Source organism: Erythrolamprus reginae, chromosome Z, assembly GCF_031021105.1.
Source record: "Erythrolamprus reginae isolate rEryReg1 chromosome Z, rEryReg1.hap1, whole genome shotgun sequence".
NCBI classification, from domain to species: Eukaryota; Metazoa; Chordata; class Lepidosauria; order Squamata; family Dipsadidae; genus Erythrolamprus; species Erythrolamprus reginae.
The window spans coordinates 83,012,497-83,032,436 of record NC_091963.1 but is presented as its reverse complement, the minus strand read 5'-3'; the positions used below and the strand labels follow the sequence as shown (position 1 = coordinate 83,032,436).

At 42.0% G+C, this 19,940-nt stretch overlaps 1 protein-coding gene across 1 annotated transcript in view; it reads left to right on the top strand.

The window, feature by feature from the left end:
* CLASP2 (cytoplasmic linker associated protein 2) overlaps positions 1-19,940 on the top strand; it is an 817,644-nt gene that overhangs the window by 676,985 nt on the left and 120,719 nt on the right. Inside the window, exon 26 of the mRNA XM_070727408.1 lies at positions 16,511-16,654. Coding sequence (XP_070583509.1) covers positions 16,511-16,654 — 144 coding nt within the window. The remainder of the gene's footprint in view (positions 1-16,510; positions 16,655-19,940) is intronic.

Here is a 19,940-nt window from a genome sequence, read left to right as displayed (position 1 = left end):
ACACAACTCGATCTGGAAGTCCATGGATCCAGAATACATGTTGCAAAAACAATTTAGCAGTGTCATGGATGTGGTTACCTTGCGACAAGGAATGAAATGGACCATTTTTGTCAACATGTCCATCACAACCATGACTGTAAACCGCGACGAGGGGGGAAAGTGTGTGACAAAGTCCACGGACACAGCTCCCCACGGCCTCGTGGGTGTTGGCAATGGCTGTAATAATCCTGGCGGGGCCCCTGTGGCTGACTTGGTCACACGACACTGTTCACGTGTGGCAACATACGAGTGAACGTCATCTTGGATTTGCGGCCACGAAAATGTTCGAGTCACTAAGTCCAAGGTTTTAAACAAGCCAAAATGACCCACCACAGGATTGTCATGGCATTGGGACAGAATAAATCCGCGAAGCGGCCCTGCTGGGATGTGCAGCTGCCCCGGGACCAGAGTAGTCCCTCAGCAAATGTCCAGGAAGAATTGGGCACCATCTCCCTCACCCGCTGTGCCACAAACCCATCCCCCCGCTGCATCTCATGGATACACCTACGCAAGTCGACGAGGTCCTAGGTAGCAGCCAGCGCTTCCGCTGGCAAGATGGTCTGTAACAGGGCTGGCTCTTTTGGATGCAGAAAATCTGGTTTCCTAGACAAAGCATCTGCTCTTAGATTCTGGAAGCTGGGTGTGTACCGGATCCGAAAGTTGAACCTTGCGAAAAAGAACGGGCCGTTTGCAGGTACTCCAAGTTTTTATGGTTGGTCCTGACCTCTACCTGATGCAGGGCACCCTCGAGATGATGTCTCCATGTCTCGAACGCCAACTTGACTGCCAAAAGTTCCTTTTCCCAGATCGCGTAGTTTCTTTCCGAGGGCATGGGTTTTCTGGAGTAGTAGGCACACGGAAACAAGGTACCACCTTCGGGGCGGGCCTGGAGAAATACAGCTCCAATGGCAACATCAGAGGCGTCGGTCTCAATGACAAATGGCCGACACGGATCTGGATGTTGCAACAAGGGCTCTTTCATTAAAGCGTCCCTAAGAGCTTCAAAAGCCCGCTGCTCCTCCTCACACCAATGAAACGAGACCTGTTTTTGCAACAACCGGGTGAGAGGCGTGGTCAACTGAGCAAACCCTGGTATGAATGTGCGAACCTCTGCACTCTTTGGGGGTTGCCAGGTTTTTAGTGCTGACACCGTGCCCGGGTCCATGGCTATGCCCCCTGGAGAATGACATGACCTAAAAATTCTGTGGTGGTTTGCAGAAACTGACACTACTCCAGCTTAGCATATAAACGATGCTCTCTCAACCAGAGCAGAACCTGGCGTAAATGTCCCAAATGACTAGCCATGGAGAGGGAGTACACTAAAATGTCATCCAGATATATAACCACAAAGTGGTCTAACATGTCCCTGAATACATCGTTCATCAAATGCTGGAAAACAGCAGGGGCATTGGTGAGTCCAAAGGGCATCACTGTATACTCAAAATGCCGGTATCAGGAGCCAAACACTGTTTTCCACTCATCCCCTGGCCTTTTACGAATCAAATTGTAAGCACTGCGTAGGTCGATCTTGGAAAAAACAGTGGCAGCTCGTAAACGTTCCATTAATTCCAGAATCAGTGGCAAGGGATAGCGATTGCACACCGTAATGGCATTCAGGCGCCGGTAGTCACAACACAGACATAAGTCCCCAGTCTTTTTTTTCACAAACAAGACAGGCGCCAACAATGGGGAGGTTGATGGCCTGATGAACCCTTTGGCCAGATTTTTATCTATGAACTCCTTGAGGGCCACTAATTCAGATTCTGACATAGAGTACAAACGACCAGCCGGCAACTTGGCATCAGGTAACAGGTCTATGGCACAATCATAAGGGCGATGCAGCGGTATGGGGTCCGCCTCTTTTTCATTAAAGACATCTGTAAACTCAGCAAGGCCCTCTGGTAACACTGCTGCAGGGATAACGGGCCCTTGCGCAGCACTCACATGACGATGGTGGTCTACACATTGCAAACTGGGAAACGTGATGATGTTCTGCGACCACACCACCTGAGGATCATGCGCCCGTAACCATGACAACCACAAGACAAGAGGAAAATGGAGGCCCCGCGTGACATAAAATTGTAATGACTCCACATGAGTCCCAATGCTGATCCGTACCGGCAAGGTCTGAAAACAGATGGGCCCAGACAACAACACCCGCCCATCAATGGTTTCTACAGTCAACGGAGGGTCCACAGGACACAAGGGCAACAAATATCTCTGTGCAAACTCCTCATCCAGGAAATTCGTGGTGGCCCCCAAATCCATGAGGGCAAGAGCAGAAATTGATTGAGTATGCTGATCCACCAGGAGCTTGACATTAATTGTGAGGTGACAGTACGTTCCAGGGTCGTTATCTGAAGAATCCTTAACCGATGAAATGCCAGCCCGACCTAGCGTTGCCACCAAGCCGGGGCGCCCTTGTTTCCCAACTGCACATCCGGCAGGGAAACCAGGGGCATGGGGACAGCCATCAAGGAATTCGGAAATATGGTGGGGACATGAATTGATGACTCTGGGAGCTGTCCTGCAAGAGTCGGCGTGGCAACAGGAGGACTGGGAGGATTCTAAAACCGCAGCAGCAACCCTGCTCTTTCGTTTGCAGGGACAGGCATTCGCGAAATGATGCTTGGTAAAGTAAGAGTAAAGAGAAATCTTTGTTGAATTAATGAACCAAGTGGTAATGGTGGCCACTTTATTTACAGGAGTAAGACTGAAACTCCAAATTCTAAACAATTTGCTGTGATTCAGTCCTTTGTGCCTTTATGGCCAGCATTACCTTTCTTCAGGGCTTTGAGATGCAGATTGAGATGGGCTATGGGGGAAGGGGGGCAGGGGGAGAGAAAAACTTTTCCTCTTTAAAGATTTCTTCTTGATGCTTGCCTGAGGTTAATTTTAAGCCTCTGAACTTACGGTTTGAGTTTAACCTTTGGAAGAGGGAAAGAGATTTTCTGGAGTTAAGGGAAGAAAAGTGTCTGGATTCTATACCTTGGATTCTGGCTGCTGAGATTCTTTGTTTTGTTATGGAGCAGCTGGAAGAAGGTGAGTGGGAAAGGGTACACGTTGCTATATTTGTAGCATGCTAGAAAACTCACCCGGTCTGATGACTGCAGGTATTCGGGGCTCCGTTGCTTTCCAAGCCTTGTGAAGCTTATTTGACTTCATTGTATCTTTTGTGGCTTTTTGCTTAGGAATTCTCCCCTCAGGATCTTTGCAATTCCTTATAGTTTCTTTGCAATCTCTTATGGCTTTTCGCTCAGTAAATCTCCCCTCTGGATCACCTGATGTCTTTCCCTTACTTTTCTCTACTTTTTTAAAAAAAAAGGTTTTAACTACTTCCCCCCATTTTTGGGGTCTTTTATCTAATTTCGGTTTGCAGCAATGGGAAGGGCATTTGCCTTAATCGCCATCTTGGAACAGACCTCTGCTAAATGAAACTGTTCTCTGCTGCCTGTAACTGATTGAAGAAGAATTCTATTGTGGTATTGTAAATATATGTGTGTGCAAACAACTATGTTTATAAAGAAGTTATTGAATTCAGCTGAATCAGTCATCTGTAGTTTTGATTTTGCAACAAACTTTAATAGGTTATGGGCCCAGAGCACATAGAAAGATTGTAGGGTGGCTTCTATTGAATTTAAGGAAAGCTCTGTGCCTTGTTTGGGACAGAAGAACTATATAAAGGTGGTGCAAAGATGGAATGTTTCCTGAAGGCTAAAAAGCTGGGGTATATGGTAGTAGATCCACCACATGTTTTTGCAGCTGGGAATCAGAAAAATCATGATCCATCAATGGCTAATATCATCTTAAATTTAGAAGGTGAACAGTTTATCTATATATCTGATTTAAAGACCTCAAAGAAGGTCTGGCTGAAATTAAGAGCTGTGTATGTGAGCGTGTCTGCATGTGATATTGTATAGTTGGCAAGGAAATTATACAGAGCCTGTTTGGAAAGATATTTATTGCAAATGCAAACTCTTTTTATGGAGTTAGAACAGCATGGAATAAATATTCCTGAGTCCCAGAAGTCATTGTTAGTGTTAAACAGCCATGAGGACCCGGATTGTGGGGGCAATAGCCTTGCTCTGTTAAAAAAGTGCTATTGCTAACATGTTGTAAGCTGCCCTGAGTCTAAGGAGAAGGGCGGCATAAAAATTGAATAAAATAAATAAAATAAATAAATAAATAAATGATGAAACATGGGACATTGTATCTGCAGTGTTTTAATACAAACAAGACCAGAAATTGTGTTTGGAAGTCATGAAAGTTTGTTTGATTGTGGAAGAGAACAAACTCCATTATAGAAGAAACCACAAGGTGAAATTCCTGAGGTGGGAGGAGAAAATCTTAAGATGGGGGCCCAAGGAGCAGAGAGAAAACATCAGACATTTCCATAGACTGAAAGTTTGCAGAAAGGTTTCCTGAAATACTTTGCATCAAGCAAATTGGGTTCGGGTAAGTTCGCCGACCCAAACCCGATTTGCCTGATGCAAAGTATTTCAGCTTTTCCCAAGGTGACACCCCTTGGAAGGAACATACATTTAGGCTCTCAGAAACCATATGTACCAAAAATAATTGTTTTCATGGCCAGCTGCGCAGTTATACCGTTGACAGGATGCGAACATAGAACACACACAAATATTTCCATAAAAATAAACCTGGATATCTCAGCTTTTCCTAAGGTGACACCCCTTGGAAGGAACATGCATTTAGGCTCTCAGAAACCATATGTGCCAAAAATAATTGTTTTCGTGGCCAGCTGCGCACTTATACCATTGACAGGATTCGAACACAGAACACACACAAATATTTCCATAAAAATAAACCTGAATATATACATACATACCTACATGAATTTTACAGCTGTCGGGGGTGGTGATGGTGATAGCAAACACTCTAACCACTCACTCAGGTGGTGGCACAGCCAAGTCCCATGGGATCCACGCCTGGTTCATTTTAAGGAATGTAAGTATGTCCATGATGTCTGTGCATAGGCAGATCCTTTTGTCAGCAATGACCCCTCCTGCGGTGCTGAACACACGCTGGGACAGGACACTTGCCGCAGGCAGGCCAGCACTTCCAGGGCATAGAGGGCAAGCTCTGGCTACGTGTCTAATTTACTTACCCAAAAATTGAAGGGGGTGGAGGCATCACTAAGTACCATGAGACGCGTGGACAGGTAGTCGTCCACCGTGCATGTCACATTCTGCCTTCTGGTATTATGGGCCATCACATCCGATGGTGGGGTTTGTGTGGGACGATGGAATAGTTTTTCCCACATTGTGACCATTTTCACCCTCCCATGTGAGGTGCTGCCAGTACCCCTGCTGTGTTGGCGACTGCGTCCTCCTCCTAATCCGCGTGCCACCACTGAAGCCTCCAATTCCTGTGGAAACTCTGCCATAGTGCGTCTACGAGCGCACACTTGTACTCTCTCATTTTGCGCTCCTGCTCGAGTGCTGGGATCAAGGAAGTGATGTTGTCCTTATAACGGGGATCCAGCAGGGTGGCCAACCAGTAACTGCCAGAGGTGACGATGCGGGCTACCTGGGGTCATTGTGCAAGCATTGGATCATGTAGTGGCTCATGTGAGCCAGGCTTCCCTGAGTCAATGAGAGGTTGTCAGTAACAGGTCTCTCCTCCTCCTCTTCCTCCTGCTCCTCCCTCCAGCCACGCTCCATTGATGCCCGTGAGCTGCACTGGGGGCCGCCCTGCTGCAAGTCCTCCTCCTCCTCCTCCTTCCCCAAAACTCTATGCTGGCTGGACAGCGGAGTACCTGGCTGCTGTCGGCCCAGCCACCCACCCTGCGAGCCACGGATGCGGTCCCCTGCTGCCTGGGAAAATGGGGCTTCCTCCTCCTCCTCTGCTTCCTCCTGTACCACACCCTCAGTCAAGGTCTGAAGATTTTTTTCCAGTAGGCAAAGGATGGGGATGGTAGCACTGACGATGGCATTATCAGCGCTGACCATATCAGTGGCATACTGGAAGCACTGCATCACGGCACAAATGTCCCTCATGGAGGCCCAGTAGTGGTAAAGTGCTGTTGATCTGCATTTCTACTCACCCGGGCATTTTGAAGTTGGAACTCCACTATTGCCTGCTGCTGCTCACACACCCTTTCGAGCATATGCACCATGGAAGGGGATGGGACTTTTTGCCTCCACCAATTGGATGAAGCTCTTTCTTCCACAGCAGCTGATCGGCCGCTGCATTAACTCCCTCGCCAAAAGGCCCCTAGCTATTTGTCCCAGCCCTTTCGTCACAAATATCCACATTCAGCCACAGTCTTTTGACCACATGGGACACTTTGCCACCATCCATTCAGAATAGTCCTAACAAAATGCTACTTTGGAAGGAACAAATGGGACGGTTCGCCTCCTCTTGAGTTATCCTTCCCTGTTTGCAGAGAGAGAGAGGTCCGTTCATGCTGTGGGCATCTAGACGATCCCATGCCCTTTTCACCCCCTCCTCTATTCATGTGGAGAGTCCCCAAAGTGTGGGGGGAGGGGCTTTGGGGGAGGGCTAATGATCCCCCCTGTTTGCAGAGAGAGAGAGAGGTCTGTTCATGCTCTGGGCATCTAGACGATCCCATGCCTTTTTCACATCCTCCTCTGTTCATTTGGAGAGTCTCCAAAATGGGGGGAGGGGGCTTTGGGAGCTCTTTCATACACACACACACACACACACACCAGTTCTAGTCTAACCCCTTTCTCATGCAGGACACTGTTACAGAATCATAGAGATGGAAGGGATTTCAGAGGCCATCTAGTCTGACCCCAGCTCAGTCAGGAGATTGAAACAGAATTATAGAGATGGAGGGGACCTCAGAGGCCATCCAGTCTGAACCCCTGCTCAAGCAGGAGACTGAAACAGAATGATAGAGATGGAGGGGACCTCTGAGGCCATCTAGTCTGAACCCCAGCTCAAGCAGGAGATTGAAACAGAATGATAGAGATGGAATGGATCTCAGAGGTCAACTAGTCTGACCCCCTGCTCAAGCAGGAGATTGAAACAGAATGATAGAGATAGAGGGGACCTCAGAGGCTATCTAGTCTGACCCCCAGCTCAAGCAGGAGATTGAAACAGAATGGTACAGATGGAGGGGACCTCAGAGGCCATCTAGTCTAACCCCCTTCTCATTCAGGAGACTGGTAAAGAATTATAGAGATGGAAGGAACCTCACAACATGCTAATCCTTAGAAAGCTAATTTGAGAAACTAATCAGATTGATCCTCACAAAAGAGGGGTGGGAGAGAGAGCTAGGTAGCATCCTCTTAGCAAAGGACAGCAGGGAAGTTACTGGTTACTGTCTGGGACCCCTTTATGACCTGCTTGTCATGGTAATCTGTGGAATTTTTAAGATGCGTGGAGCACTTATGACAAAAGAAAGTGGCAAAAACTCTGAGGCCTCAGAAATGGGGGTAGGGGGCCACCCCTGCCCTCTACCCATACACATTTAAACAAGAATTGGAAGGAACCTTGGAGAGTCCCCAAAGTGGATCTGTGGAATTTTTAAGATGCGTGGAGGGTGATGCAAAAGGAACAAGTGGTTATGACAAAACAAACTAGCTGGCATCTAGTCCAACCCCCTTCTCAAGCAGGAGATCTTACAGAATTGGATGGAACCTTAAGGAGATCATCTATAATTATAGAGATCATCTAGTCCAAACCCCTTCTCAAGCAGATTTCTACAGAATCTGAGAGATGGAAGGGACCACAGAGGTCATCTAGTCCAACCTTTCTCAAGCAGGAGGTTTCCACAGAACAACAGAGTTTGCGGAGACACCAGAGGTCATGTAGTCCAACCCCCTGCTCAAGTCAGTGACCTCATCAGATTTCCATACAAATTAACAAGTGTTGGAAAGGACCTCAGAAGTCATCTGTTCCAACCCACCCGCCCTCCACCCATACAATTCAATTCAATTCAATTTAATTTATTTTATTAGATTTGTATGCCGCCCCTCTCCATAGACTCGGGGCGGCTCACAACAACAATAACACAATATATAACAAATCTAATAATTAAAAGTCACTAAAAATCCCTTAATAAAAAGAAAACATACACGCAAACATACCATGCATAAACTGTATGGGCCTGTGGGAGATGTCTCAGTTCCCCCATGCCTGGTGGCAGAGGTTTATCTGCTCTGAGAAAGCTGGGCTTTTGAAGGATTTTTTTGGCTGCCAAACGGGCGATCGCGGACCCTAGGAGCTGCAATCAAATAGGGGAAACTCCAGTGCAGTTGAGGGTGTGATCGGCACCCCCCCTAGACATTGGGGAACCCCCTTTGCCAACCTTCAAAGAGATCGGCCTTCCCAGACTGATCCAGAAGCGTGACGTCTTTGACTCACCAGCGGAACCCGCAAGGACGACTTAGCACCAAGATCGAGTGACAGAAAGAAACAAAGAAGAAGGAATGTGAGTGATTAAACTGTGGATGGTTAAGAAAGCAACTCTTTCAGAACTTTGATTGTTGGTTTTTTTTAAAAGACATCATTGGAATTACTCTGCTCTGCTGTAGCTTTAAGGCTGAAACCTCTCTCAGAGTAGGCGACGTGACGCAGCAGAAAAGGCACTGCAGAGCCCGAACTAAAAGGAATGAAATCGCAACAAGGAGTGTTAAGAAGTGTTAAGATCTTGTTGACCTAGCTGAAAGAGTGGAAGGATTTTTGAAAGTGAAGAAGGATAGAGAAAGTGTTGGATTAAAGCTGCTAAGCTGATATGGAAGAAAAGTGAATTGAAAATGGTATGAGTCAGAGGTACTGAAGACTAACAACTGGAATATACTTTACTAAAATCTTCTCCTTTTTTGTCTCCACCTTCCTTTGACTCTTTCCCTATTTGATTTCCCCACTGACTTTTCTCCTTTCTACCCCCCACACTTCAACCCAAACTTTGCTTCTAACTATTTTGTCTCCAAAGGAACAGTTATCAAAGTATTTGGATCCGTTATTATAACTGGATATAACCACCATAACTGGATATTTACCCTTTCTCTACTTCGAGCTTATTTGGATTATATTAACTTTGAGCCTATTTGAACTGCATCAGCTATAACTATTAATCATAACAACTATAGACTAGAGACTAACTGATTATTAGATGGACTGATAGACTAATTAACTGATGGACTGATTGGCTAATTAATTGACTGAGGACACCAGACAGATTGATAAACTGGAATAAACTGAATTAATAAACTATTTCATCTTCAAACTACATCCTGACTTCAAATCTATTTGAATACCGGTGGAACATTTTTTGTGAAATACCTTTGGAACATTTTATATTTCATATCCAAACATACTGAAGAAACTTCATTGAAAAAGATAAAAAAATGACCTCATTAATTGTTAATTAATTAAATTAATTATATAACCAATTATAACAATAGTTTACTCTTATTTAAAATAATAATTGTATTTACTTAACATCTCTTTTTTCTTTTTTCTGTATTTAAATAATTTAGATTAATATAGTAAGACTTAGAAACGTACAAATTAGTAGTAATATATATATATATATATATATATATATATATATATATATATATATATATCCTTTTTGCATACTTTGTACACTTAACTAACTGAAAAAACTTCGTTACATACAATACTTTTGATATAATCAATTGTCAATTAGGTTGTTATTTTCCTTTTCATAGAATACCTTATATATTCTCCCTTACTTCTTTTTCTTTTCTAAACCTACTCCTTTATACTTGCTTCCCACTCCTGCCTTATATATACAACATTAATTAATGAACTGTTTGAATTTCTGATATATAAATTTATTTTATTAATATTAACATCAATTGGGGACTAAAATGATTGTATTGCAACATTTATAGTAGATCTTCCATAGAGTAAAATTAATTAATAAAATATAAATATCTCTTTTTACTACCTATTGTGCTGACTGTATAGCATAACTTACTATATTTCTTTATATACATTATAGATAAAATTGTGCTGACTTTATAATATAACTTACCGTGTTTCCTTTTTATATTTAATATATTATAACATATTATAGATAAAATTCTATTGACTTTATAACATAATTTACTGTATTTTCCTATATATATTATAGATAAAATTGATTGATAAGATTGAATGCTTTATCCTCCTATTCTATATATATCTTACTCTCATCCTATACATTAAAAACTTACTTTTTCTACTAATCTATTAATATCCTTAAACCTTTAAATAAAATCAACCAATTAAGATATAAATACACGCTCAAAGATACTAATATTACCCTACTCTTTACATTTACTCAAACAATTTTACTAACCCAAGAACCGAATTCTATCTCAAAAAACCAACGTGAAGTATCGAACAAAAATTCTGAAGATGTCTACAACAAACCAAACAACAATAACAAAAACATGGAAAAAAACACCACACAATCGGCCACACCATCCGCTCAGCGTCCATCAGAGACAACTTCTACAGACAAAACAATGTTACCTCAACCCTCACAACCACCCCAGAACATTTCAATGGCCTCACTTTTCGAAATGATGACCAAGATGCAAGAATCCATCGATCGCAACAATGAATCAATGTATGGAAGTATGGGGATAATGCGAGATGACATTTTAAAAATGCAGGACCAGATTGGCAATTTAGACAAACACATGGGAAAACTAGATAATAAAATGGAAGCGGTACAAGAAATAGTAACTACTAATGGACAAAAAATCCAAACAATAGAAGAGAAAAACGAACGAACAGAAACATGTCTTCAATTCACAGAGGCCAGAGTAGAATACGTAAACAAAAATCTAGAAGAGGCAGTGATGAATCTAGAAATGGAAAAATCTGCCTTTTTTCTTCAATTCCAAATGTGAAAGAAGCAGATGACCAAGATCTTCCACAAAATTCTTTCAAAAATCACTGGGAAAACAAAACAGGAAATGTTAGAACAAATTGACGAAATATACCGAGTCTCTACCTCATATGCATGCAGACACAGATTGTCCCGGGAAATACATATAAGATTTACAAAGAGAAGCACATGGGATGAAATATATAGAACATCAAAAGAAAATGTAATTTCACACAGAGGAAAAGAGATAACAGTACTAAGGCAGATTCCCAGACGAGTAAGAGAAAGACGTAAACCCTATCAATTCCTAACATCCAAACTAACCAAAAATAAAATTATGTTTAAATGGCTGATACCAGAAGGAATACTCGTAACCCTACTGGACAAGAAATACAAAATAAGTACACCGGAAGATACAAAGGAATTTTACGAAGAGTTATTAAAACCTCTCGAAGAAAAATTTCTAAAAGAATTAGACTGTAAAGATACAACAAATACTGAAGAATCAAGTTTAGAAGACATCACCCAAGAAAAAGAACCGGAAACAACACAGATTGAGGAAAATGACCCACAGCAACTACAAAACAAACATGAAAGACAAGGGCCGATCACAAGGGCAAAAGCTGAGGCCAGAAAATAAAAATGGCAAAAAATCAGATACTACAACGCAAAGAGACGATATTACCATATTCTCAACAAATATCAATGGATTGAACTCAGATAGAAAAAGAGAATTTTTTTTCACAAACTTCTAAGTCACAACTTTCACATAACATGTCTACAAGAAACACATATTGTAAAAAAAGACACCACAGCCCTATTACTCCCAGGTCTTGGCGAACTTTTCACTTCATCAGCATCAGTTAAAAGAAGAGGGATAACAATTTACGTCAAAAGCCAATATAAACCAAAGCTCATATATGAAGAACCCGATGGTCAAATTCTAATGGTACAAATAACAATAAAAAATGAACAATTAACAATAATAGGAATATATGCACCCACCATTAATCAACCAGCATTCTATACACAATTACATGAAAAAATCCTGGAACTAAATCTAACAAATTTTATCATAATAGGTGATTTCAATGCGATACACAATAAAAACAAAGACCATAAGAGTAGTAAACACCACTGTTTTCGAAAAACCTTCCCAGCTACATTTGACCATCTAACACATGAATTTGCCCTTAAGGATATATGGAGAACACACCACCCAGAAAATACACAGTACAGTGATCCCTCTATTATCGCGAGGGTTCCGTTCCAAGACCCCTCGCGATAATTGATTTTTTGGGATGTAGGGTTGCGGAAGTAAAAACACCATCTGCGCATGCACGCCCTTTTTTTCTATGGCCGTGCATGCGTAGATGGTGGAGTTTGCGTTCCCCATCGCCCACGCAAAGGGGAAACCCGATTCGGCTCCTCGCTGCTGCTGCGCTACCGAGCAGATCAGCTGCTGGGCGGCCGAAGGAACCTTCCCTGGGTCTTCCCCCTCTTGCTGGCGGGCGGGCAAGCGGCGGGCATCAGCAAGGAGCTGGGGTTTCCCCTTTGCGTGGGTGGCCGGGAAGACCCAGGGAAGGTTCCTTCGGCCGCCCAGCAGCTGATCTGCTCGGTAACACAGCAGCAGCGAGGAGCCGAATCGGGGTTTCCCCTTTGCGTGTGGGGAAACCCCATTCGGCTCCTCGCTGCTGCTGCGCTACTGAGCAGATCAGCTGCTGGGCGGCCGAAGGAACCTTCCCTGGGTTTTCCCGGCCGCCCACGCAAAGGGGAAACCCCGGCTCCTCGCTGATGCCCGCCGCTCACCCGCCCGCAAGAGGGGGAAGACCCAGGGAAGGTTCCTTCGGCCGCCCAGCAGCTGATCTGCTCGGCGCAGCAGCAGTGAGCAGACGAAGATCGGGGTTTCCCAGACCGCTTTCTGCCGCACGAATCCCAGCGACCGGTTAGTGGGCTTTCTCCGGGTCCCGTTAACAAAACAATGTCGTCTCTGTGGTGGCCCTGGCCCTCTGGAACCAACTCCCCCCGGAGATTAGAATTGCCCCCACCCTCCTCGCCTTTCGTAAGCTCATTAAAACCCACCTCTGCCGTCAGGCATGGGAGAACTGAGATATTCTTTCCCCCTAGGCCTTTACAATTTATGTATGGTATGTTTATTTGTATGTATGTTTGGTTTTACAGATAAGGGTTTTTTAGCTGTTTTAGTATTGGATTTACATGCTGTTTTTTATTACTGTTGTTAGCCGCCCCGAGTCTGCAGAGAGGGGTGGCATACAAATCCAATAAATAAATAAATAAAATAAATAAATAATACTCAACAAATCACCTTATACTTTCAATAGTACTACTATCACCGTACTACACCTTGTATCTTATTCATAAGTGTGAGATATGTCACCTATTATATATTATATTCTCTGAGCTTTAATCAAAACAACACTGGAAATATAGGCCATCAATCCAAAACTATCAAAACTACCTGTCTTCTAATCCACAACAGGATCATCCTTATCCCACGTAGCTACACACTTTTATTACATTCTGTAGCTAAACCGATATTTACTGCCACAAACAACTCAAATACCAACACTACTATTATAACAGCCAGATTTGGAAGGAACCTTAAAGGTCATCTAGTCCAACCCCCTGCTCCAGCAAACATCTCTCTACCATTTCATACAAATGACAATCTCCTCTTAAAACAGGCAAACTACTCCACTATGTAATTGCTGGCTGCACTCCAGCATCCTCATACCTCTTCTATCCTACTTCCCATATCTTGTCCTCTAACAATCTTCACATAAGAGTATATCTTCAAACAAACAAACAAACAAACAAACAAAATAGAACGTGGAACCATAACCCCAAACATATGTATAAACACTACCTAAACCATGCTATAAAAAACAACTACACTTCCCCTCATTCTCTCAGAGTACAAACTACAGAGCAAATAATGTGTAAAAGGAAAGGAATGTTGCCCAACAAAAGACTCATAAACAACTTTCTCTTCCCTTAAAACAGAGCGAAATCCAGAAATCCTGACATCATACTTACTACTATACATGAAAGAAACCTCTTTCATACACACATCTGTACACTAACATGAGAATTCACTGACACGGAATTCCCTCCAACTGCCAAATAAAGCCATCAAGAAGCGTTATAACTTCTCTTTCATCCTCAAACCTCACATCCTGGACACAAATTGTTTCAACTCCTACCCTCAAAACGTCGCTACAGAGCACTGCACACCAAGACAACTAGACACAAGAACAGTTTTTTTTCCAAACACCATCACTCTACTAAACAAATAATTCCCTCAACACTGTCAGACTTTCTACTAAATCTGCACTTCTATTCTACTAGTTTTTCTCATAATTCCTATCACCCATTTCCTCCCATGTTGACTGTATGACTGTAACTTGTTGCTTATATCCTAAGATTTTTATTAATATTGCTTCTTCATTGCTTATTTGACCCCTTTGACAATCATTAAGTGTTGTACCACATGATTCTTGACAAATGTATATTTTATTTTATGTACGCTGAGAGCATATGCACCAAGACAAATTCCTTGTGTGTCCAATCACACTTGGCCAATAAAATTCTATTCTATTCTATCCTAATAATACATAATAAATAAACTTAACAACTCAGCCACATAACTGCAAACCTTTCGCCTGTGTATTAAACACATGCCATCTATCCCACTACAATATTCAAATTCTCTCCTCCCTCAAATAAACCATATTCAAAAATTCCCTCATCTCCAGCTGCTTATAGCAATAGATCAATTCTCCTCCATCTGCTGCACCAAAAATCCCAAAAAGAAAAATATCCCTTCAATAATTATAAGCTTACTTCCTTTAAAAAAACACAGCCTGGCAACCCACTTAACTGCAATACGGCATTCATAGTTTCACATTATTTGTCTTAAACAAGCAATACTATAATCCCTCCACACACAGTCGTAACTCCAATTCAACAAACAAAAAGACTTTGTAATTAACATCTGCCCACCTGGAACACTTATCCTCCATTGCTGATCACATTTATCAAAAACTCTATTTCTCAAGAATTTACCTCCATACCTAAATTTTTATTATAATTCCACACTTGCTGGCAGGTTTCCCTACACCTTGCAATCATCTTTTTTGCTTTAAGAGCAATATAACTATAATCATATGTATTATAACTTCTTAAATAATACCAGCAAAGGGTCAAAATACTACATTTCGCAGCTGCTATCACCCCACAGAGTCACTGTTTTTCCACTTACAAGCAGCCTACGTCCCTTGTCGGGGGGGGGGGGGATGAAAGAAAGAAAAACTTAACACTCCACCACAGCCTCTGCTGTCATTTTAAGTGGACAAAACCTATTCCTAGCATATGCTATGCCCTAAGTATAAATTAAACACCCATATTTATATTCCATAATAAAAACCACGTTTCATTATGTCGTAGATGTTTACCCAGAGGTGAAACATAAGCAAGCACCTCAGTTCAAAAAGAAACTAATATATATTGACCACCCAAAGGGGAGACTATTAATGCTATGTGCATAATTGGTTGGGTACAATATGTAAGCAAACCAGCAATGTAAGTTTACAAGATTTAGTACATTGTTGCTTTAAGAGCTGGTGATGCAGTAAGCTATAAGAGGGAGCCAGCAGCATGTCTCTTGGGGGAGAATTGTTGTAAGAGCTACTATGTGTAGTAAGAACTATGTGTTCTCATATTGGTTTGTATATGTATATGTATTGAGAAGATTGATTGATGTATTTGTGAATGACTAGGATTGTTACTGACTGATATTTGATGAATGTAAATAATGTTTGTTTGTTTGTTTATTTATTTATTTATTCGATTTTTATGCCGCCCTTCTCCTCAGACTCAGGGCGGCTCACAACATGTTAGCAATAACACTGTTTAACAGAGCCAGCCTATTGCCCCCACAATCTGGGTCCTCATTTTACCCACCTCGCAAGGATGGAAGGCTGAGTCAACCTTGAGCCGGTGATGAGATTTGAACCGCTGACCTACAGATCAATAGTCAGCTTCAGTGGCCTGCAATACAGCACTCTACCTGCTGTGCCACCCTGGCTCATTTATATATTCAAGCTATCTGGTCTTGTTATATGTAGTACTACTCATATCTCTGGGTTTCTTAGCTGGATAACTTCTACCTCCAGGTATTCCTCTGTATATACTTTGTAACTTAAGAGTAGCACTACTTACTCTTCATCATCTAACAATAACTTCTGAGTCTGTGCAGAGAATTGAAATTGAAACATAAGTTAAAGGTTAGGCATGGGTCCAGTCTACTCTGTACTCTCTCCTTTCTTTACTCTACTGAAATGAAACTAACTGCTCACTGCTGCCTGTGACTGATTGAAGAATTCTACTTGTGGTATTGTAAATATACATAATACTATGTTTATAAAGAAATTATTGAATTCAGCTGAATCAGTCATCTGTGTGTGCTTCTGGTTTTGATTTTGCAACAGACTTTAGTATATACTATTAGCATCAACTAGCATTGTTAAGTGGTTCTCAAGTAAAATAATTTCATTCTCATATGTTTGCCATTAGATATACTTTCCTGTATATTAATTATTTTTATTTTTACAGGTGAAAGTTGCAATCCTTAAATACATAGAGATACTTGCACAACAGATGGACCCAGGAGATTTTGTAAATTCAAGTGAAACTCGTCTGGCTGTATCTCGAATTATTACTTGGACAACAGAACCCAAAAGTTCAGATGTTAGAAAGGTATTTCAGATTAAGTTAACATGAGTAAAACTATTTCTTAAGAACTTTCATTCATCATTTATTGTATTGAATTCAACATTAATATTGTAATTTCAATAAAATGATATTGATTATTCATAATAATTTTGAAAAAAAATCTCCATGTGTTTGTTGATTTTTGTGAAGGACAATAACCAAGCAGAATTGTGACCTAATATAATGCAAACAGATGAATTGAAATCATGCAAATTTCTACTTAACTGATTCGGAAATATATTTGCCAACATACAGTATTTTCTGTTCCATAAGATGCATTCCCCCCCCCAAAAAAAGTGGGTGGAAATGTCTGCGCCTTGGTGCTGGTCTTTTGGTGAATAGCAGCTGGGCCGCTGCAGCAGGGTCCTTTTACAGTGCTGAACTCCATCTTTTTATCATTATCATTATCATTATCATTATCATTATCATTATCATTATTATGTCAATACAACACAGCAAACGAGATCACTATGCTGGATTTCGTATTTCATCATCAGTTGGGCGCTTCCCAACCACCTAGGACTGTGTGATGTAGCGGCAAATTATATTTGCCGATCCCAGTAAAGCGGCTGACCCCTTCCACACACCTATTCAGCCTGGCCAATGGGCCACGCCTCCTCAGTCCCATGGGTCTTGACATGGCCCATTAGCTGAAGCAGTTTTTGTCCTGGGCCTTTCAATGCCCAGATAGGTAACCAATTGGCTAGCTGCCAATGACAGCCCATGATTTACTATATGTCTACCATTGAGCTTTGAATCTCTATTGCAGGTTGTAAAGTGGGTGAAAGCTCACTGAACAGCTGTCTCTCTTCGCAATGAAGAGTCGGGGAAGATAGATTCACTTAGCAACTGTGTGACTGACTTAGCCACTGTTCAAGTTACAACAGCACTGGAAAAAGGGACTGAAGACTGTTTTTCACACTTAATGACCTTTGCAGCATCCCCATGATAAGATGATCCAAATTCGGATGCTTGAAAATTGACTCTTAGTTATGACAGTCTCATTTTCCCAGAGTCACGCAACCTGACCAATGAAGTCTGGGGAAACCAGATTCACTTAATGACCATGTGACTAAAGAGCTGCAACTACTCACTTAAGAGCTGCAACTACTCACTTGTAAAGTGGGTGAAATCTCACGAAACTGCTGTCTTGCTTTGCAATGTAGATTTGAGGCTCAATTGTGGACATACAGTAAGTCAAAAGATCCCCTTCCCCTTCCCTTACATCATCATCATCATCATCATCATTATTATTATTATTATTATTATTATTATTATTATTATGTCAGTACAACACAGCAAACGAGATCACTATCCTGGATTTCGTATTTCATCACCAGTCGGGCAATGCACCTAGCACCTAGGACTGCGTGATGTAGCAGCGAATTATGTTTACCGATCCCAGTAAAGTGGCCTTTTGCAATTGACAGATGGAGATTTTGTCAATTCCGATGGTTTTCAAATGTCCGCTGAGATCCTTTGGTACTGCGCCCAATGTACCAAGTACCACTGGGACCACTTTCACTGGCTTATGCCAGAGTCGTTGCAGCTCGATTTTTAGATCTTCATATTTTACTAATTTCTCTAGCTGCTTCTGCTGTCTCCTGGGATTGCGATGTCGATGATCCATATTTTCTTTTTCTCCACGATCACAATGTCTGGTGTGTTATGCTTCAGAATTCGGTCAGTCTGAAGTTGGAAGTCCCACAGTAGTTTTGCTTGCTCATTTTCGACCACTTTTTCGGGCTTATGATCCCACCAGTTCTTTGTAAATGGTAGTTCCGGCACAAGTTCCAGTGGATCATCTATGCCACAGCATCATGTCCATGCTTGTAGTTAGTCTGTGCTATCTTTTTGCAGCAGCTGAGTATGTGATCGATTGTTTCATCTGTTTCAAAGTGAGTCTGCACTTTGGATCGTCTGTTGATTTTTCAATTCTGGCTTTGACAGCATTTGTTATAATGGCCTATTCTTGTGCTGCCAGTATTAGTCCACCTGTCTCCTTTTTGAGTGTTCCACTTGTAAGCCATGACCAGGTCTTTTCTTTATTCACTTTGCCTTCAATCTTCTCCAAGAACTGGCCATGCAATGCTTTGTTCTGCCAACTGTCCATACGACATTGAGTTACAGTTTTTCTGTACTGGTCCTTAGTTTGCTTCACCTTGAGAAGCTTCCTATTGTTGACCTCCATCAACGCTGACTCTTTGCTCTCCTTCACATAGTCAGCTAATGCATGCTTCTCTTCTTCCACTGTCTGTTTCACTTGCAAAAGTCCTCCGCCGCCTATTTTCCTTGGTAAATACAGCCTGTCAACGTCACTGCAGAGGTGTAGTGCATGATGGATCATCATTAATTTTCTGGTTTTCCTGTTCAAGTTGTCCAGCTCTACTTGAGTCCAGTTCACTATGTCAGGTATGTATCTAATGATAGGTATGGGCCAAATATTTATAGCCTTGATAGTGTTGCCACCATTCAGTTTGCTCTTCAAAATTTTTCTGGTCCTCTGGATGTACTCTTTGCTGATCACAGTTTTCACATGACCATGCTTGATATTATCCAGTTGCAAGATGCCCAAGTATCTGTAGGCTTCTGGCTGGTGGCACTTGATGGTTTGACCATTTGGCATTTCAATGCCCTCACTTTCAGTGATTTTCCCCTTTTTCAGTGCCACTGTGGCACATTTATCCAGACCAAACTCCATGCTGATGTCATTGCTGAAGATTCGGACAGTGTTGGTTAGTGACTGTATCACAGTTTCTGATGTTCCGTACAACTTCAGGTCATCCATATAAGCAGGTGTGAAATTTTTGTTGAAAACCTAGCAGTTTGGTAGCCTAAGTTTGTTTTCTGTAGGATGAGTGACAGCGGGATTATAGCAATGGTGAATAGCAATGAGGACAAAGAATCCCCCTGGAAGATGCCCCTTCTGATGTTGATCAGTCCATAGCTTTTATTCCCAACAAAAAGCTCAGTCTTCCAATATTTCATCATCTTTTCTATGAATTTCCTGATGTTTTCATTGACTCCAATGACTTCCAGGCATTTTTTGATCCAGCTGTGTGGCAATTAATCAAAGGATTTCTTGTAGTCAATCCAGGTCATGTATAGGTTTGTTTTCCTGTTCTTACAGTTCTCTGAAATCATTTGATCAATTAGGAGCTGGTCTTTCGTACCTCTACTTCGTCTTTTATTGCCCCTTTGTTCCACTGGCATGATGTCATTTTCTTCTAGGTAGTCCTGAATTCTGTCAGTTATGATACCTGTCTGCAGT